This window comes from Haplochromis burtoni, unplaced genomic scaffold, assembly GCF_018398535.1.
Source record: "Haplochromis burtoni strain Fernald_Lab_line unplaced genomic scaffold, NCSU_Asbu1 Contig_91, whole genome shotgun sequence".
In the NCBI taxonomy this organism is placed as follows: Eukaryota; Metazoa; Chordata; class Actinopteri; order Cichliformes; family Cichlidae; genus Haplochromis; species Haplochromis burtoni.
Genome location: NW_024582452.1, coordinates 1,122,236 through 1,143,796, shown reverse-complemented (window position 1 = coordinate 1,143,796; position 21,561 = coordinate 1,122,236). Strand labels below are relative to the sequence as shown.

At 38.9% G+C, this 21,561-nt stretch overlaps 1 protein-coding gene across 1 annotated transcript; it reads left to right on the top strand.

The window, feature by feature from the left end:
- Positions 1-602: 602 nt before the first annotated feature.
- gls2a (glutaminase 2a (liver, mitochondrial)) lies at positions 603-20,986 on the top strand. The gene is made up of 18 exons (XM_005926193.3): positions 603-962; positions 2,603-2,690; positions 4,435-4,556; positions 8,396-8,525; positions 8,612-8,691; positions 8,835-8,998; positions 9,819-9,877; positions 11,680-11,712; positions 11,810-11,868; positions 11,953-12,019; positions 12,136-12,186; positions 14,045-14,221; positions 14,336-14,467; positions 14,650-14,748; positions 18,658-18,719; positions 19,229-19,305; positions 19,457-19,520; positions 19,616-20,986. The coding sequence occupies exons 1-18, from the start codon at positions 751-753 to the stop codon at positions 19,770-19,772; spliced, it is 1,833 nt and encodes a 610-aa protein (XP_005926255.1). The 5' UTR covers positions 603-750; the 3' UTR covers positions 19,773-20,986.
- Positions 20,987-21,561: the final 575 nt, after the last annotated feature.

The following is a 21,561-nucleotide window of genomic DNA, read 5'->3' as shown; positions in this document are numbered from 1 at the left end:
ATCAGTCCATATTTACATGTCATGACTAATAGAAGAGCCAGTTGTCCTACTGACGCATTTATAATGAAACACTGCCTATATTCTTCATATAAAATGTGGAAAACACTGTTATTATTGTTGTTGTTAAACACTATCATCACCAACATTATTATTAGTAATAATAAAAACAAAAATAACAGTTTAATAGGAGAAATATATGTAAGATTTTGCATAAACAATCAAATATGAATTCAATATTGGGCATTGGATATTGGATGTGTTATTCATGCAGTAAGAAACTAACCATTTTAGATTGTTTTCTGTAAGTTATTTATATATATATATGCCTAAAAACGAAAGCAAAGCTTGTTTATGAGCTCATTTCAGGTTTTAACTCCATTTAATCTCAATTTATAAATATTTTTGGATGGTCAATGGAGGGGGAAAATATAAATCCCTGAAAAGTATAGAGAATATAACTTTTTCTCTTTTTTTTCTTTTGTTTAGATGGAAGTGATTTAACTTTGGCCGAAATTACATCAGTTTCATGTCGATAGGTGCTGGTTGTTGACCCCACCATGCTGCCGGTGTCACAGCCCCGCCCCGGAGCAACAGCCTCTACTTGATCCCGTCTGTAAGACAGCTGCTGCTATTAAAGCTCCGAGGACCAAGGAGCGCAGGTCACAGATATCTCTCAAGATCAGCTACTGGAGGAAAGAAAAAGAAAAAAAACTACTTTGAATTATTAAACGCTGAGCCCTACTTATCACAATGCATTGCCTGAAAAGTCTGAGGACAGCTAACCCGGGAATCCTGCAGCTATTTAAAAATGCAGGGATCTCTGCTAGAGTTGGAGCTGACAGCATGGTTTTGTCCAGGACTCAGCAACCTGTTCTTCTCCCCTGCTGGGCAGCAGCATCACCCCACACCCACAGAGCCTATTATCACCAGCAGGGCCCTGATGTGGACCAAGGACACACCAAGTAGGTCACAGAAGACTGTCATCATTAATTAGTCAAAAAATCATTCAGTACTTTTATTTTTACTACAGTACTCTCACAATAAGAGTAATAATTCTACTAGCATTAGCTGCTTAAGTTCCCCTCATTATTCAAGCTTGTAGTAACAGGTGGCCACACTAACTAAAGTAAAATTTGTCAGAAAAGTTTCTTATTTTGTGGTAAATAGTCTTACCTTTTATGTAAAGCTGGGAAGATTCACCAATGAAGTCTGTGAGATGTAAAACTGCAGCTTGCAGGCAGCTAATGTTTGCTAATAGCTGAAAAAAATGTTGGTTTGCTTTTGTCCAGAGGTTAATAAAAGCAATTAAACACATGCATGGAAAGCAAACTTTGACAAAACAGTTGTAATACTAACAATACGGCAGTGTGCCAGGTCAAGAAACAATATAACATCTGCTTCCCACAAAACTACACTGAAGGCTATTTTGAAACTTTTGTCGGTGTGGTTACATCAGGAGGCTTTAATGCAGGCTAACTGAGACTGGGGTTCCTATTTGACATGACCCGTGTCAAAATTATACATTTTTAAACAATAAAAGCTAAACGGAAATGAGCAAACCCAATACATTGAAAAAAAAAAATGTAAAAAAAATACATATAAAGCTAGGCTACCATAACACATATTGTGTTTAATTAGCAGGCCTCTCACTCCTTTATTGGTAAAGGAGTATTGTCTGGTCCCCTTTTTCCTCTTTATGCTGTTCACATTTGCACTGTTTCAAATTTTTAAATATGTTGATTTGATGCTTTTCACTTACCTTCAGTGATTTAAGTAAGGAATGTATAGCGAGTAACTAAATATCTCTAATTTGGGCTGCTGGTCAAACAAAACAAGAATCTCTGTGTCTCTGTGTATACAAAAAAGTAATTTGTAGATTAAATAATAAGTATTTGCTAGTGATAAAAGTTACTCAATTGAGAAATATGGCATAATTGAGGCAGTGAATTCATATTATTTGATATAACAGCATTTTTTATTTAATTGGCACCAAATTACTTGCCAGACTTAAAGCAGTTAATTTCCTTCTTTAGTCTGCTAATTACCTAAACACAGACACATTAAAAGTGCAGTGATTAACACTATATTAAAGTGCATATTCTGTAAATCTCAAGTGATCACTATTATGTATATAATTACAGCAGGAAAGATGCAAAAATTGCTGTAAAAAGGAGAGTGACACCATTATCAATCTTAAAATGACTATGGTGCTGTTACTTTGGGTTCTTTGGAAACTGATTCAGTCACCCTTGCTAAGTCTATAACACTTCATGACAAGCAGGTTAATTGTTTTGCCCTTCTTATAGATGAAAATTGATAAGTTCAATTATATTTTAAAATATCTGTCTGCATATTAATTGTATGCAACACTCCAAAAACTACACTGTATATTTTATGTAGATTTTTAAAAAATATACATGTAGTTAAGCCTTCTCTAAAACAAAGTTTATGTTAGGATCAAAGTAGATTGCTGGAAAAATGCCAGTATTTACACTAGCTTTATGTTGACATAAACTTTGACTCATTGCTCAAGTTCTGACATTGAAGCTTGTCCACATTTAAACATCAAAACCTATTGCGTGTGTGTTTTTTGTTTTTATAGAAGCAGGTTGATGTCCAGCATGGAGGACCTGCTTTTCTACACCATCACTGATGGCAAAGAGATGATCCCTCTCTCCCAGTTCATCTCTGTACGTCAGCAGCACATTTACACTTCCTCTGTCACACTGAGCACTGTTTTGGCTTTTCATGGCCCATGTGAACATACACAAACACACTCGACTACACCGTTGACTTTAACCAAATCACCCTTGGCAGTGCCATGTTATCCCACAACAGGAATCCAGAGCATCTCCACCTGACTGAGGAGTCTAGTTTAAAAAGTGTCTAGGGACTTTCTTATGCAATAGGACTATATATAGTAGCTGTGGCACTAAGAACCAAAGTAATTAGAATCAGAGAGCAATATTAATTGTTCACATTAATTTTTAATTATTATTTTGCCTTTAATTACAACAGGACTTTACAGTTGAGATGTTGTACTGGTCGATTTAATAATATTAGTAGATTAAAGGAATTTAATTTAGGAACCAGCACCTACTATTTCCTTACTTAATCTTAGGAGCATTATGAGGTTCCTGTCAGATACATGAGGTCCCACTAAGCTCACACATTCAAAAAAGTCATGCTTCTATGAACAGATATGAACCTTTTCATATCTTAAAAGTCTCACAAGAGCTCAGGTTACTGAGAAGTAGAACATAGACTTAGAACATAGAACATAAACTCGGAGTCTTTTTCCCTTTTCTCCTGTGATGGGACATGTTATACAGACAGCTGGTGACTGCGGTGTCTATGACGACTCAGTCTTTTTAAAACAGAACGTACATTAAGAAGGAGAGACGTGTGTCAACACAGGTGACAGCACAAATGACTTGGTGTGTTTATAGAGGTTACTGGAGCGGAGATGGAACGGGAAAGTGGTACTCGGTGTCCCTGCAATGGAAATAACAACTGCAAAACACATTGACCCTCAGGGTGTCATAAAACACTGGAAACCTAAAGCAGGTGATCTAAAAAAGGCAGAGTCAGGACTTTGAGTGCAGTCAAATAGTTACATTTGCTTAGAAAGGTTTCTAAGTGAGTAAAGTGACCCAGAAGTATATGCATGTCAGCCTAATTAGAGATGTTTGAAAATTCTAAATACTAAAAAAGCTACTTTTGTTCTTCCTTTACTTCCTTCTTTAGCAAAGGATACACTGGGCCATCATTTGTGAATGAAAAGGAGATAATTGTGTGTGTGATGATGAACAGCTTGTAAAAATTAATTATAAGTGTGTTTTCCACTGACCCAATTTTTTCTTCTTTTTTTTTTTTATTTTCAACAAGCTGTTAAATGCACAACTGAACGTCATGTTGCTGTTAAAAAAAACAATCTGCTTCATTTAAAAGCTGTTGCCTTTCGCTAACATATATTTATAAAAAGTTCTGTCTGTTGTGCTCACAAACCCAACCCTCAAACAGTCAACTGAAGGGCTCGACTCTAAAATAGACTCAGGAACACTACAACAGTCTAATTTCAGCACTTCCTGCAAGAGCATGTTTGGAGCCGCGTGCTTGCTTACAGAATCACTTACCAGTCAAAAGGTGTCTCACTGGTCAGGAGGGTTGTACACATGGTGTCCCCAAAATAGACCCACATACAGTGGCTGTCACTGTGACTTGCGAGAGGGATTCCAGTGATCTGGTCTATGCCTGTATTTCCACCTCTCTCCCTTGTGGCAACGCCTGAAGCTTTGCAGCTCTTTCACTGTACATGTCCTTGACACATGTTTAATATTCTTACATAAAAAGCTTTTTCAGTGTGTGAAAGAGTATGTCAGTAGGTCACTCCCTTCTTTTCTCCCTTGTGCTTCTTATTTCCCTTCTCTGCAGGCTTTAAGAAAAACAGGCTTGTTAACATCTGACCCTCGGCTACGCGATTGTGTCCATCAGATGCGACAATCCACCCGTGACTCCATTGGGATAGTCATGATGGATAAGAAACTTTTCAGAAGGTGAAAAACATTGTGTATGGTGATGTAATAATAATGGATTGCATTTATATAGCGCTTTTCGAGACCCTCGAAGCACTTTACAATTCCACTATTCATTCACTCACTGGTGGCAAGCTACAGTTGTAGCCACAGCTGCCCTGGGGCAGACTGACAGAAGCGAGGCTGCCACCGGCCCCTCTGGCCGTCACCAGTAGGCGACGACCGAGACTGTCCAAGCTGGGGCTCGAACTGGCAACCTTCTGATTACAAGACAAACTGCCAACTCTTGAGCAACGATCGCCAAACTGATTTCGTTTGGGGACACAGTTGCTGAATATTTGAAAACTAGTCAGAAGACCTTGAGTGAAATGTATTTAATTATAATCTTTCAAATAAAGATTGAGTAAATGGGAGGAAAATGATGAAGTTTGGTTGAGCTTTCACATGAGTGTTTGTTAGTGATCTGTGATCAGTGCTATTTGAGTCCAAGGGCCTGACAGAGACGGGCGTTTTATGGCCGACAGCTGCAGCTAACAAAATTCACGTGCATGCATGCCAGCCAAAGCAGTGGAGTGTGCTGGAAGACAGGGGGTCTCTGGGGCTGTTAATGAAAGGGCATCATTCTGGTTTGGCTCCAGACTGTGGCAATTACATTAGCAGGCCCAACAGATCCGTAAGTGCTATGCAGGCTGCTGACCAGACATATCATTTCATAGCAGACTTGTGTAATTCACTCGCTCTCTTCCTTTGGCCTGGAACAGCACAGGGTTAAATAGTCTGACTATCTCTGTTAAAATTAATTGGTCATTTCTGATTTTCTGTGCTTCAGGTCATCTGTTCCTGAAGAACACTCAAGAGCATACTATAAATATGCTACTAGAAACAGAGAGAGCTAGCTTTTATTTTTTTTTAAAGAGATGACCCGTATGAATAATGGAAGCTCTCTCCACTCTCTTTTCCTGGTGTCCCAAACCTCACGTTAGCATCGTCTTGGATTAGTGAGGCCTCTGGGCCCAGATATTTTAGTTCAGAGCTGTGACAGAATGTGCATACCTTTCCTTGAGAGCATACTGCATTGCTGAGCAGTTAACACACACAGCAATGGAAATCTGTAATAACTACTGGATGAGTTGGTATGGGCAGGTTTGTTTACCCTTTTAGCTAAATGTCAGTTGGCCTGAAACAGGTTACTTTGAAGCCTGCGTGTTGAAGATTTCAATTATTGATTGATGTTTTAGTTATATAAACAATTTTTCAGGCACCACCTTTCTCAATAACTTCAGAATTTTCCGCTTGGATCAAAGAAGCTAAAGAAAATGTCTGGACTCCTTTTCTTTGAAAAAAGCCAAAGGTTTATCTTGTAAAGCCAAGTGTATCATTTTTTGAGACTTTTACATCATCAATGAGTTTTCCTTTTCTGCAATAAAACAAAATTGCAAAAAAAGCTAAACGTAACAAATATTATACTCATTTGATGAATTAAAATATATGCAAATTAATGTTATTTAAGTTTCAATAAATGCTTTATTTCATGGTTAGGTTTTTAAGGGTCTAAGGTTGGACGCTCATATTACAGAGGAGTGTTTTGACTAATTCTCAAAAACGGTTATGTAGTAATACAACTACATATAACTCAGAGTAAACTACTTAATATAACTTTTAGCTTAAAGGTGCAATCAGCCATTCTGATGGATAAGCCATTCAGTTTATACAGTACTGTGCAAAAAGTCTTGAGTCAGTCCAATCGTTAACCTTTTTCAGAGGAATTGTTTCTTTGCCTTTTGACTTATAAATCATGCAAGGCTCAAGTAATGAACTAGTGTTGAGTGTACACATAACAACCCATAATAAATAAAGATTTTACTGTTACTAGCAGCAAAAGCTAATCGTTTCTTCATATTTCTTTAGATTAATCCTTGAAAAATGCTAATGATAACAGTTTGATTGGCCTAAGATGGTGTTTTTGCACCAACAAGGTGATTCCCAAAGACTTTTTGTAGAAAATATAAGCATGTACAGTGCATAGTGTGCTCTTAAAAAAAAAAAAAAAATTAAGGGAACTGGAAATATGGAGTACAAAAGAAGAAGTAGCAGGCATGAAAAACTATCTGCAAAAGATGAACCGTATCTGAAATTCATGTCCTTAAGAAATGGGAGAAAAATCCAACAAAGACCTGATACGGGACATGATGGATGGATCTGGACCTTCAGTTGATCCATCTGCTGTTCACTGAAGCTGCCGTGAAGAAAACATTCTTAAGAAAGGTGCATTTGTAGTTCAAATCACTGTCAGTATTTTATGGGAAGGTCATTAGAAAACTACAAAAGTGAATGGTGTGTTTCAAAACACAGCAGAGTCTCTGTGGCTGAAAACACCACTGGCTGAAATGAGATTGCATTTCAGCCAGTGGTGTTGGGGATCTTGAAAACTGATTTAATTATGAACTCAGAAAAGTCACATTGTGATGCAGTACTATCTACAAAGTGTCTCACGGGCAACAGCTTCATAACAACATTCCCCAAAACACCGTCAGTGCAGTAAAAGCATACCTGGATATGAAACACAATAAAACGCTATTAGTCACAGGTTGGCCAAGAAGACTGGATAACTATTTCTGAAGACTACTTAAAGAAGTTAAAGCAAAAGCTTGCCTCAGAGTTCAGGCTATGTGAAAGAATAGACCGATAGCTACGTTATTGATCCTTACAAGGGAAGTTGTTGTCTTACAGTAACAGGTTAAGAATGAAAAATAGTGCAGTCTACAATTTGCCTTGCTGACATTGAAAAGTTCCTCACCAGCTTCCTGCACTCAAGCTACTGCTTAATACACGCAAGGTGCTGTTCTCAAATATTGGCTTTCAAGCTTATTTAGAATTGCAGAAACTCTGTTTTTTGCCTTACGTGCTGTATCTTCATTTGTTTGCAAGTTTCAGTAAAATCCTGCACATATTTTTCCCTTTTTTTTTTCTTTTTTTTTTTTTTAAAAGCAAAATGCCAAGACATGAGTGAAAGCTCAATACCTTTGCACAGTATTATATGGCTCCATTTGAGGACCTGCTAGCTGTACAGCTCTTTGTTTGATTAATCGTCCTGAGAGTCACTCTAAAACAATATCCTAGACCAAGACCGCAGTCATCAAAAACCTCACAAAGCTCCACCTCTCCACCAAATTTCATTAAATTTAACTTAGTACTTTAATCACGTAGCTCGTCTCGACTTGGCTTAGCGAAGTACCCAAGAGGCCCTGTAATTGTTAATTGTTTATGATTGGTGTTTGCTGTTCAGCGTTTTCTGTTGTCTTACGTGTGAAGCTGAGGTGTAGTTGCTTGCCTGTCTCGCATCACAAAGAATACATCTGATATTAATAATCCAAGTAAGCCAATATTTCCCACAATTTCTGCTGTAACTTAACACAGCAGAGGCAAAGGGATTTTATTTGTTTATGAAAACATCTCAGTCTCCATTACACTTTATTACATGGGATAAAAGTCCTGTTTTATCACACTGGTGTGAATAATAAAATTTATTAAATCCATTTGTCTGGTTCAGTTGTGGGAATTGTACATGCTGCATTTCTGTCACATTGACACGGCTCCCTGGCACAGAACCATCTTTGCATTAATATATATAATGTCTTTTAACTGTAAAGGGTCATAATGTCTGCCATGAAAACACTGATCGGTACCTGGATTTACTCACTGAAAGGCTTTTATTTGGCTCCTCCTATTGAAGGGTGGTTTTATGGGCAGTGTTTTTGCTACAAAGTAGCTTCAGTGACAGTTAGGAATATCAAAATTTACTAATTAAAGCGCGCATTTTAAGGGTTTCTTGACCTCATTGTAATTGTGTCCTTTCGTAGATGTGTGGGCAACAACATCATGCTGCTGACTAAGGCTTTCAGAAAAAAATTTATCATCCCAGACTTTGAAAAGTTTGTCCACCAAATTGATACAATGTACGACAGTGCGCATCAGCAGGAGGGGGGACAGGTAAGTGCCAGGTCAACACGCGTATTGATTTTAGCGTGTGCGTCATCATTTTTTAGCTCACTCACATGTTTCTTGTCTTTATGCAGGTGGCTGACTACATTCCACAGTTGGCTAAGTTCAGCCCTGACCTGTGGGGTGTATCTCTGTGCACAATCGACGGACAGAGGTGCAGTATCAGTTCCACTTGTTCTACGTCTTTCCATTCTCTAAACCTCCACCGTGTGTACTGCCTCACTAACACGCCTCCATTTTTATTTTATTTTTTATTTTATTTTATTTTTTTCTCCATTACATCCTCATGTCATGCAGACACTCTGTGGGTGACACCAAGGTTCCCTTCTGTCTGCAGTCATGTGTGAAGCCTCTGGAGTACGCCATCGCTGTGCACGAGTTTGGCAGTGAGCACGTTCACCAGTTTGTGGGCAAAGAGCCAAGTGGTCTCAAGTTCAACAAACTGTCACTAAATGAGGAAGGCAAGTGATTTGCGTAAAGAACCCCATTTATGCTCCCTGCGATAATAACATATGAGTCAGAGTTTACAAGAACATCTGTCCCTCCATTTTTTTCAAATGTCCAGACACTGCTGCACATATTATTCTGTCCGACCCAGCGATCAGCACGTGCGTGGTCTCTGTGAGGACATTATGTGGATGGGAACAACATTACTACGCAATTTCAGAATTGAAAACAAACAGTTATCTGTGTATTTAGCTGCAGTTGGAGGGTTTGATGGTTATTCCCACCTATTTCCAGTTAAGAACCACAGTTAACCTAATGTCCCAACAGAGTACCCAGAGTCAACCCACACAGGCTGTGTATTTTTTTTTTGTTTTTATTTTGCTTATTAGCTTTTTTTCCATCACATTAAAGGAATGCCAAAAACATCCTGGAAATATTCTCTAAATGCAGAGAATATTTGCATTTTTAATGTTTCCATGTAATATTATGAATGAACATTTTCAAAGCATTATATTTATTATGTATATTGCAGTCAGAAATGCATTACTTCTAACCTAGAAATATTCCTTGAACATCCAATCGGAAACATCATTAGAGCTTGTAGGTATAACATTTACAAATGTTGTATGAAATTTTCCTGCCAGCTGGGTTACAATTAAAGTACCTGCTCATCTCTAAAGCCAATTAGATTTTACTGCATGTCTTCAGTTCATTAGCCGTCGCTGCATCCTAAGCCCCCAAGATGAAATTTATTCTCCAGTCTCAGCAGTCTCAGTTTATTATTCTTGTGGTTAGGGGCAAATCAGTGATAACTTGCTCTCATTTTTTGTGCAGATAAACCACACAACCCCATGGTGAATGCTGGAGCTATTGTCATCAGTTCTTTAATTAAGGTAAAATCTAAGCCCTGAATACATTGATGTGATAATAGATGCTTACTGAATGCACATGTCTGTGTTTAAGAATATGCACATAAAATAACTACGTAGTTGTCGGTCATTATATGAGGTTGTTGGGGCAAAACAGAGGAGTCTCTTAGGAGGCAGCTGGACATGACCAAAAATAGGCTTTCCATTTTTAAACCCAGTCCTTATTAAATGTTTTCCCTTGAATTAGTACAGTGCAGCATAGTGTTCTGTAGCCTCTCTAGAGATTCACAGTTCAAAGGGGTAATCACCTGTTTAAAAGTCTGTACAAAGCAGGAGTGAAATAGGTTTTGCAAAATATTTTTTGATAATGTATGGTTTCATTTGGGTTTTAGCTGCCGGCTCAACACGAGCTTGAAGTTGCCAAAAACATAACTCTTTCAAAAAAATAGACAAACTCTTTTTTTATTCCTGTAGCCAGTGCATGAGTAGGGACGAGCCCTGTATGGTTTGCAATCTTACAAAATTTGCAGTCATTATGAAACCTGATTGTGCCACAGTTTGCAATCTGTGTGTGACCTAAGCAAGCAAATCCCTTTAGTGGTACTTTGGACGGTAGAATATTCAATATAAAGACAATTGTGAGCTAAATGTTGTGAGCTAGTTTAGAAAATTGCTTTTTTCATGGGTATGAAGCGCTAAAGAAATACACAGCTGAAAGCCACAGATTGCTGGTTTCTTAAAGGTCAAACTATTGGTGATGTAATGTTATTTACAATGCAAAGTTCTAGAAAGCAACACTTTTATACCAAATAGGTTGAAGTTTACTGAACAAACTCCCTCCTGATGGATAATGTCAGCAACAGCCATGACATCCTTATCTATTGGCTGAGATTATATGCCCCCCATAGTGACTTATCTGTGATCTTTGCCTTTACTCCAAAACATACAGTCATATATGGTCGTAGAGGCTTTGCTTGTGTTGGTTTTTGAAGTCTGACAGCTGACTCTTATCATATGTGGGCCAAGTGCAGCTGCAAGGGAGGGGAATCAGTCTGGGGCGGACGACATGGCGTGTGCATGCTTGTAGCCAATTGTGGCCCCCAGAACTGAAGGTGTGTTAGCCAGCCTCACAGCTCCATGTGTTTAGAGGGGGCAATACTTGTGTCAACATAGTTTATTCAGTGTATCTGCATATAGTTTATATTTACACTGAGGAGATTATATACTTAAAAAGCATTTATTTTAGACACAGAAAAGGAAATTAAAGGCTAAAACTACAAAGTATATAGAAGATGCAATATTTGTGCACATTCGGGAGTGCATAAATATTGCTAAGGTTTACATATCAAAGTTTAACATCAAACATCTGTATGTTTTGGTCAAAAATAATTTTTCATATTAGGTAGCACACCAGAGATAAATTCCCTTGAAAGACATAAAGCCTACTCTTTTAGTGGTCATGAGATTTAGTCCTCAGGTCTTTCCTTGAACTCAGTGATGTCTGCTATCATCCTTAACCTTTCGAGATAAGGCCATTAAATATGAATGTAGCGCCATCCCCTTTTGGTACCTCTACAACACGGTAATGATCATCTGCTGGTCCATGAAATTCAAGCACAACCATAAGCAGCCCTCACGCCACAGCGAGCACATTGCCACGTGGGCTGACACGCTCAAACACACCATGTGCACATCAGATATTGACACACACCCAAGATCAAAAGTATGCTTCAGTGTCAAAGCACTCAAACACTGCCATCTGTAGGGACTTACTGACTCTATTGAGCTGGCAACAGAAAGTTATTTTTCCTCTTCTCTTCTTACAGCCTCATTCAAATAAGGCTGAGAGGTTTGACTATGTAAGTAAATGTTTTATTTTTAGAAATTTTTATATCTAGTCCCTTTTTGGTATTTGTTCTTCCTGCTCAATGGTCTCTAAAAGTGATGTTACTGCAGGTGATGGAGTTCTTGAAAAGCATGGCTGGTACAGAGTATGTGGGCTTCAGCAATGCAACGTGAGTGGCCTGCTGCAAGAAATGTAAAAAATATTGTCATTTTGTGCCCTGAATGATGGTTTTCATATCGCTGTGTGCCGGCAGTTTCCAGTCAGAGAGGGAGACTGGTGACAGGAATTTTGCCATTGGGTATTACCTCAAAGAGAAAAAGGTGCGTTTATTATTTTTGGTGTTTTGCATACAATATTAATTACTTCAGGGGTTATTGAATTGAGGTTTTAAATTTAATTGAAAAGTATATGATGACTCTAATCTTATTCCTTGCAGTGCTTTCCTGAAAATGCAGATATGATTGCAGCTCTTGACTTTTACTTTCAGGTGAGATTGTCCTTTAAAGTTGTTGGAAACAATATTTTAGCATGTGTATGCTAGCAGAGCAGCTCCCTGTCAGTTGGTCCAACAATTTGATCCAGATTAAACACAACTGGATGGCGGCACCAGTCATGATGTCCACATAATGAATCTTTTTACCCCTTGTTCAAGTTTCCAATTGTCCAATAATCTATGACACTTTGCAAGTATTTAAATAAGTATCACTCCCACTAACCTCAGCTTTAATATTAATGTTTAGCTAAGTAAGCAGTGTAATTAGAAACCTCATGATTATTATAGGTCGATAATTTGCTGGACAGTGAAACTTCTTTTTCTAGGGCAAATCTACACTCTGCTACAGTTCACTGCCTCTGTTCATCACATCACAGTGAATTTTAAATCAAACTATCAATATGTGATTGAAGTACATACTTCCAGCTTTACTTCAAGGGGTTTTACAACAATTTTCCGTTAACTGTTAAGGTACTACAGACATTTTTATCAAAGCATGCTCTGTAGCGTTGAGATGATTGACTTGGCTACTGAAGATTATCCCATTTCTTTACGTTAAGAAACGTTTTGCTTGATTATGTAGCATTTTTGGGGGTCATTATCGATTTGCTCTATGTAGTGCTGTCATGCTGTTTTGCAGCATTTGGCTGAATCAGAACATAGCCCTCTACGCTTTTGCAGAATTTTGCAGGCTTGAGTGTTAGTTGTTTTTTTTTTTTGTTGTTGTTGTTGTTTTTTTGGCAAAGTTTAGCCTTCCTGTTCTTGAGTGTCTCTTGGTTATAGACTTTGATTATGATATTCCTACCTCCTGCAAAATGTTTTTCTCCTGGTTAGATATTGTTAGTTGTCAATGTCATACTTTGCCTCTCTGAAACATGAAATGGGCATGCATGCAGAAGTTGCATTACCAGCAGGGGCAGATAATATATTTAAAGCCAAGAAGTCTGTAGTGAACCAAAAAAAACCTATAAAGTACATTTCAGGGTCCTTAATTATCAGAAACGATTAAGCTAGTTTCTTCTTTCGTCCTTCCTTCTGTCAGATTTTTTTATTTGGCCACTTCTAAAGTTTTGCCATCTCTATGATAGGTTAATTTTGCTTTTTCAGCCAAATGATGGCCTCCGTCACTTGACAAGTCTGCAGCTCTCATATTTAAAATATCAGTAAAAAGCCATGAAATACCCATTCAACACTCACCCGACCCTGAAACTTGTCAGTGAATTGTTCAGTTGCTTTTAAGCTATTGAAAATCAGAGCCTATATATAAAAAAATTGTATTTACTAAAGAGTTATTGCAAGATTCTTGTAAAAAGCCTTGAATTAAAGCTGAAGTTTGGTTTAAAATCCACTGTGGTGGTACACAGAGGCAAAACTACAGAAATTGTGTTTTTGACCAACAAATGACGGATCTAACTGTACCTGCTAAGCATCAGCGAAACATTAGCATTTAGCTAAAAAATAAAATAAAACACCCTCATCTCTTACTGTCGATAGATTCGTCATAATAAGATCAAATTTTAATGTGCACAATGAAAAGTCAATCATGGCGACCAGAATTAACACCTGAAATTTACATGATTTAGCTAATTGATCTTTTTCTGTTATAGTTTACGGACTCATCTCTTAGCAGTCTTTACACACAATCTTTTCTGCATCCAGAAACTGACATAGTTGGCGACCAGCTGATCAAGAAAGTGAAGGGTTAAACACTAAAACTACTATAGAGCAAAATATTTCCCTCACAAGTTTCCACGTTGCAAAAGAAATCTGTAATGTAAGAATAATACAGTAAGAACAATATAGTCCAATTCTGTGAGTATTTAATCTTTTTTTTTTTTTTCTTAAACTCCAGCTGTGCTCCATAGAGGTAACCTGCGAGTCAGGAAGCGTCATGGCTGCCACGCTGGCAAATGGGGGTATTTGTCCAATCACAGGCGACCGCGTGCTGAGTGCCGAGGCAGTGCGCAACACCCTAAGTCTCATGCATTCGTGCGGCATGTATGACTTTTCTGGACAGTTTGCCTTCCAAGTGAGTCCCTGTACTGGAGGAAGAAAATTGATTTTTTTTTTTTTAATCATAGAGTACTAATCATGAGACGTTTGCATCGAGATTTCAGATGTTTTGTTGGTTGTCCTTGTCTAGGTGGGCTTGCCGGCTAAATCTGGCGTTTCAGGTGCTGTACTGCTGGTGGTCCCCAATGTCATGGGTATGATGTGTTGGTCCCCACCATTAGATCGTCTTGGAAACAGTGTTCGTGGCATTCACTTCTGTCAGGTATGCTTCTTAAACATAATGACAGTTTTTTGTTTTTTTTAAGTCTTAAATATTTACATTTTGTAACAGAAGCTAAATGTTCATGTCTTCTTTGTGTTTTTATGATAAAAAGTTAAAGATCAAATTCACCACATGTTATGTATGTCATATTAATTATTGTCTTTTATTTGTTGATTCATCAGGATCTCGTGTCTTGCTTTAACTTCCACAATTACGACAACCTGAGGCATTTCACTAAGAAACACGACCCGAGGAGACGATTAGATGACGATGATGATCCAGTGAGTTTAGTGCAACAAGTGTAGCCAGTGCTTTCTTTTCAGGTGACTGACGATAGTTTGCTTCCTCTGGTCTGGAGTCAGAGGATGAGTTTGTAAACTTTCCCATTTGGTTACTTCACAAAACTCACAGCGAACAAGCCAAATATGGACTTTCAGTCCTCTTATATTAGCCTAATGTATCTGTGGAAGGCGCAACAAAAGTAAATACAGGAAAGAGCTGACAAAAGTGGTTATCTGACCAAATCTAAATAAAGCATCACACATCATCACATATTTGGAAGCAGTCAGTCGCCAACTTCTTAGTTGTTTTGGTCTGCACCATGTTCACATCTGCACAAACAAACTGCACCGAAGAGAGGGGGAGAGAGAGAACCAGAGTTCAATACAGCAGAGGGCAAGCCAAGTTTATTTATATAGCACAATTCAACAACAAGGTGATTCAAAGTGCTTTACAGAGACATTAAAAAAACAAACAATAAAAAGCATGATTTAAAATTGATTAAAAAAAAACAGTAGATAAAATCAGTAGTTAAAATATAAGTTTTGAAATTTAAGCTTAAAAGTGTGGATTTGGTGCTTTATTCAAATGCAGCTGAGAACAGGTGAGTCTTCAACCTGGATTTAAATAAACTATTACCTCAGTTTTGTTTTTGTTTAGCTGGAGAAAATTGTGGCATAACCAGTCATTAATTTCCTCAATGCATTTACCAACAGCCTGTACAGGGCCTCGGTCTCCTGGTGACATTGTGATATATATTTGTGTGTCATCTGCATAGCTGTGGTAGTTTATTTTGTTGTTCTTTATAATCTGTGCCAGTGGGAGCATGTAAATGTTAAACAGAGGGGGTCCCAAGATGGAACCTTGGGGAACTCCACATGTGATACTTGTCTGCACAGATGTGAAGTTACCTATTGATGCAAAGTATTTCCTGTTTTTTAAGTATGTTTTGAACCAGTTTAGTACAGTTCCTGAAAGACCTGCCCAGTTCTCCAGTTGTTTGAGTAATACACTCAACAAAAATATAAACGCAACACCTTTGTTACTGCTCCCATTCCCCATGGGATGGACGTAGAGACCTGAAATTCATTCCAGATACACAATATAACCATCCCTCCCAAACAGTGGTCACAAATCAGTCCAAATGTGTGGTAGTGGGCACATCTGCTATATTGAGATAATCCATCCCACCTCACAGGTGTGCCACATCAGGATGCTGATCTGACATCATGAGTAGTGCACAGGTGTACCTCAGACTGCCCACAACAAAAGGCCACCCTGGAATGTGCAGTTTTGTCTCACAGCAAAATGCCACAGATGCCACAAGCAATGAGGGAGCGTGCAATTGGCATGCTGACAGCAGGAATGTCAACCAGATCTGTCGCCCGTGCATTGAATGTTCATTTCTCAACCATAAGCCGTCTCCACAGGCGTTTCAGAGAATATGGCAGCACATCCAACCGGCCTCACAACCGCAGACCTCGTGTAACCACACCAGCCCAGGACCTCCACATCCAGCAGGTTCACCTCCAAGATCGTCTGAGACCAGCCACCCAGACAGCTGCTGGAACAATTGGTTTGCACAACCAAACAATTTCTGCACAAACTGTCAGAAACCGTCTCAGGGACGCTCAACTGCATGCCCGTCGTCCTCATCGGGGTCTTGACCTGACTCCAGCTCGTCGCCGTAACAGACTTGTGTGGGCAAATGCTCACATTCGATGGCGTCTGGCACGTTGGAGAGGTGTGCGCTTCACGGATGAATCATGGTTCACATTGTTCAGGGCAGATGGCAGCTGAGAATGTCCCAGTTCTTGCATGGCCAGCATACTCACCGGACATGTCACCCATTGAGCATGTTCGGGATGTGCTTGACCGGCGTATACGACAGCGTGTACCAGTTCCCACGAATATCCAACAACCTCGCACAGCCATTGAAGTGGAGTGGACCAACATTCCACAGGCCACAATTGACAATCTGATAGACTCCATGCGACGATGTGTTGCACTGCATGAGGCAAATGGTGGTCACACCAGATACTGACCGGTTCTGGGTCCCCAGACCCCCAATAGCGCAAAAAACTGCACATTCCAGGGTGGCCTTTTGTTGTGGGCAGTCTGAGGTACACCTGTGCACTACTCATGATGTCAGATCAGCATCCTGATGTGGCACACCTGTGAGGTGGGATGGATTATCTCAATATAGCAGATGTGCCCACTACCACACATTTGGACTGATTTGTGACCACTGTTTGGGAGGGATGGTTATATTGTGTATCTGGAATGAATTTTAGGTCTCTACGTCCATCCCATGGGGAATGGGAGCAGTAACAAAGGTGTTGCGTTTATATTTTTGTTGAGTGTATGTTGTGGTCAACTGTATCAAATACTGCACTGAGATCCAGCAAAACTAAGACTGACATTTTTCCACTGTCTGTATTCAGACATATTTGGTCAGAGCGGTTTCAGTGCTGTGGTTCTGTCTAAAACCTGACTGGAAGGCATCATAGCAGTTATTCAGGTCTGACTCCAAAGTCTTTGAGACCTTTTTGAAAAAACTTGTTGGCAGGACCTCTAAACGGCAAGAGGAGGTGTTCCGTTGACCTAAGATGTCCTCCAGGTCTTTGCTGTTAATAGGGTGAAACTGTTTGATGGTGTTTAAACAGTTTTTCGGTGGACACAGTACATATCCTGAATCTGCTGTTGATGTACCAATTGCTTGTCTAATCTTTTGGATTTTGTCTGTGAAGAATTTGGCAAAGTCATTGCAAGCCATGGTCGAATGGAGTTTAGCTGCCACTGACACAGGAGGGTTTGTTAGCCTGTCAATTGTAGAAAATAAGACCTGAGCATTATGACTGTTTTTGGTGATGATGTCAGAGAAGTAGGAACATGAATTACTAACAATATACTGGAGCCCTGTTATGCTCATTATCAAGGTTCATATTTGTAACCTTGGTCTCAAATAGAGTCCAAGGTTACAAGGATAAGGATAAATAGTTCTTATTTATCCACTCCATTAAACAAACAGATTTATCTCCCTTACCCGTCTCTTTAAACAAGCTTTCTTCTGATTGGCTGCTCTCAAAAACAGAAGGTTTGGACAGCAAGATCTGTGATTGTTTAAAGGTTTGATTGTTTAGCCTCCTAGGACCTGGCATCCACATATGTGGACATCACATTTTGGGTTATTTAGACCAAAATACTCAATTTTGCTCTACAAGGGCCTGATATCCACTTACGAGGACATTATACTGCTACTGTTCTATCGAAATTTTATATGAATATCCTCATATGTGGATCTCATTTTTCTTAGAAACAAAGATTAGGTAAAGAAAAATCTGGCAATTCTTTGGGGCCTGATGAACGTAAAAACAATCAGCCCCGTGGAAGAGTTCGGGTCTTAGGAGGTTAAAGGTGTTTAGAATGTACCCGTTTAACACTGTTAAAGCTGTGAGGTTTCTAACTACAACTCACTGCATGAAATACTAATTTGTGTAAACACTTTATACCACACATAGGATGTGGTATTTGCGTAATCACACTCTTTCTGTATCGCTTCACATTACCTACAATGGACCAGTTTAAGTATTTAGCTGCCCGAGTTTTTCTCCTGTCTCCATTATTGTTGCGACCTTGTACACTTTTGATGAGTTGCATGATCTTGACTGTGACTGACTGTAACTGTTCTCAACCATCTGTGTTTGAGATGACATAATTAAGGACTCCCTTTCTTTGAGCCTAAAGGAGACAAAATGCATCTGAAACTAAGATTCTAGAGCAATCTGAAGGCTGAGCTTTAACATTATACAGATTGCCTTAATATGCAATACTTTGGCCATGTTTAGTATGAGCATCCAAAACAAAGCAGATACAACCACTCTCACAGTGTTTGTTGTTTGATCCATTAGAACAAGTCAGTGGTAAACCTGATGTTCGCAGCATACAATGGTGACGTCTCTGCTCTAAGAAGGTAAGTAAAACCTGGATATAATCGTTTTTTAGTTTTTACCAGAAACACATACACAACACAAACTGTTGTATGATGCATTCTTACATAAGCAGATTTTTGGGCGTCAATGCAAATGCATTTTCCTTATAATGTGGCACCATTTAAAAGGAAACAACAGTGTCACATTGTTACAACAAAGAAATAATCACTTTTTGTGCTAAGTTTTCTTGTTGTCATACTAAATAAATACATTTTAACATACTGTGTATGTTAACAGTCTTTATGTCCAGCTAGCTTGTCTGCTGGCTGTAATAGACCTTTGTGAGGCAGTATCAGTCTTCTTCTTACCTAATTCTCCATAAAGAAAGGGAAAAAACATTAAAGAGCATGTTAGCTGCCATATAAATGTGATTTCATCATGTAACTGTTTCTCACATACCATGGTTTCTGACAGTTGTCCTTCACTGGAGTTACAATAACCTTTTCGTGTGCGTCTTATCTCCCATCCCGTGTCCTTGTTATCCCCCCAGGTTTGCCCTTTCGGCTGTGAACATGGAGCAGAGGGACTACGACTCTCGCACAGTGCTCCACATCGCTGCTGCAGAAGGTGACACTTTTCATTATTATTTCTTTCATTGTTGGAAAATCCTGGCTTCAACATTCAAAGAAGTCTAAATTGACTACAGCATGTTTAGTCTTCTGTTCTTTGGGCTCTGACGTTGGGCTTGCTGCATTTTTTTTTTTTCCTCTCTTTTCAGGTCAAGTGGAAGCTATAATCTTTCTAACCGAGATATGTAAAGTGAATCCTCACATGAAGGACAGGTAGGAATTTAAATTGTCCTCTCCTTCATTTGAAAGCGATAACACTAACTTTAAAAAAAACATTTATGTCCATTTTGTGCCCTGTTACTTGTTAGATGGGGGAATACACCTCTAGATGACGCCATGCAGTTTGGCCATGGAGTTGTTGTTTCGCTCCTGCAAGAGTACCAGCGTGTGTACGATGACATCGACTCACTGAGCAACACAGATGAGCAGAAAGCCGCATTTGATACGCTGAAGAGTATTGTTTAAATCTACTAGGGATCATGAGAGCTTGCAATGAAAATTAGTCTTTTTTATTATGTAGCTGAGAGGAATGAAAGAGAAGTGAGACTGAGAGCAGTGATGAATGAATTAGTTCAACTTAAATGTGGTAGAAATGTTACGTGAGCATCGTCTCATAGACTGTGAAAAGCTGTATCTCTTTGCAGACAGAAGGTTTGTATCAGAAAAGCGCTATACAAACAAGCAATGTCAGGCTTGTGTGGAGAAAAATTATATTGATTTATATTGTGATTTGGACTGCGTTGAAACTTTAATGCTTTTTTTATGCTCAGCTTCCGATAGATAAATGAGATGTAAATATCTAAAGTGCTTATTTATTTTTAACATGGTGAGATGTTGTATCATCTGCCTTATTAGAGAGTAATTTAATCATAATAATAGGTTTATGCTTCTACTGAAATGACTGTAAATATGCCTAAAGCTGCTTTAATAATTATTCTACCTTGACAGGATATGGTTCATAGTCATGGCAAAAAGAAGGGACATCCTCTTTAAATTATAAGGTTTTAATATCTTGTAGATAATTTCTGGAGTAGGACCACACCTCTATACACACCACTTCTAGTTCTGTCTTTATATGACCCCTACACTACAAGCTGTTTGTTCTTGATTTTGTCTCCCAGCCTTCCTCTCTTTTTCAGTTCATGCCCTCCTCATTTTTACCTTGGCATCTGCCCTGCTGCCAGTCCCATCTGAGGTCTTCCCCAAACCACAGTCTCAATTCATATTCACACCATCTGCCATTATCAACTTGAAATGCTGTAAAACCTAAATGTGATGTGGTTCCAGCTAGTGAAAGGACGTTATAAAAAAACCTAAACAAAAAATCCAAAAGCTGTGTGTGGAAAAACTAAGTAGAGCCTCTCTGCAGCCATAGGAATTAAGGGGGTAAATGGCAGCCAAGTGCTGCTAAGTGCACTTAATTAACTGATGATCAGCAAGTTTGACCACCTTTTGTAAAAGCAGATGTTTAGACAGTTTGCAGGTGTGAAGCATTCAGGTGTGTTAACACAGTGCCAAGACTCTACAGGCCTCAGTTAGACAGTACAATTAGAAAATGACAGAAAATGTCTTGGAAAGGTTTCTAGGAGAAAGCTTCTTCTCCCTAAAAATACTTTGTCAGCACAACTTCAGTTTGCAAAATTTAATCTGAACAACCCACAAATGTCCTTTGAGCACAACAGCAAAATGGAGATATTCGGTCCAAAAGCAAAGAGCTGTGTTTGGCAAAAAACCAAACACAGCATACCAGCACAAACCTCATACTAGCTTTTAAGCTGGATAATGTAGGGGTGATGATTTGTTAGTTTAGTAGTCAGAGGATCTGGGCATCCTGCAGTCATTGAGTCGACCATAAACTCCTCTGTATACCAAAGTGTTCCGATTCAAGTGTAAGGCCGTCAGTCTGACGGCTAAATGTCAGGTCACAAAACTGAAAAAAACAGAAAAGAATGAAGATGTTACAATGATCCAAAGTCCAGAACTTAACACTGGTGTTCCAGCAGTTTCCAGTTCATGGCAGACTTGGTGGTTCCTGCATTCTTCCTGATCATCCTAACTAATTTCCCTTTATTTAAATGTGACAGTTTGGATCTTCTTCCTGCCATTTGCAAAGTGGTGACACATCCAAATAACCTGTACTTGTGTACAGTTTGAACTTATGATCTTAGAAACTGCAGTTCTTTAGAAATGGCTCCAGATACCTTCCCAGTTTCTGTAAATCTGTATTTCTCCTTCTTACATCTTCACTGGGCTC

Coding starts and splice junctions, on each gene's coding strand:
- gls2a (XM_005926193.3), top strand. CDS start 751: ATGCATTGCCTGAAAAGTCTGAGGACAGCTAACCCGGGAATCCTGCAG. Junction 8,526..8,611: donor ATCAGCAGGAGGGGGGACAG/GTAAGTGCCAGG, acceptor GTCTTTATGCAG/GTGGCTGACTACATTCCACA. Junction 14,222..14,335: donor CTGGACAGTTTGCCTTCCAA/GTGAGTCCCTGT, acceptor GTCCTTGTCTAG/GTGGGCTTGCCGGCTAAATC.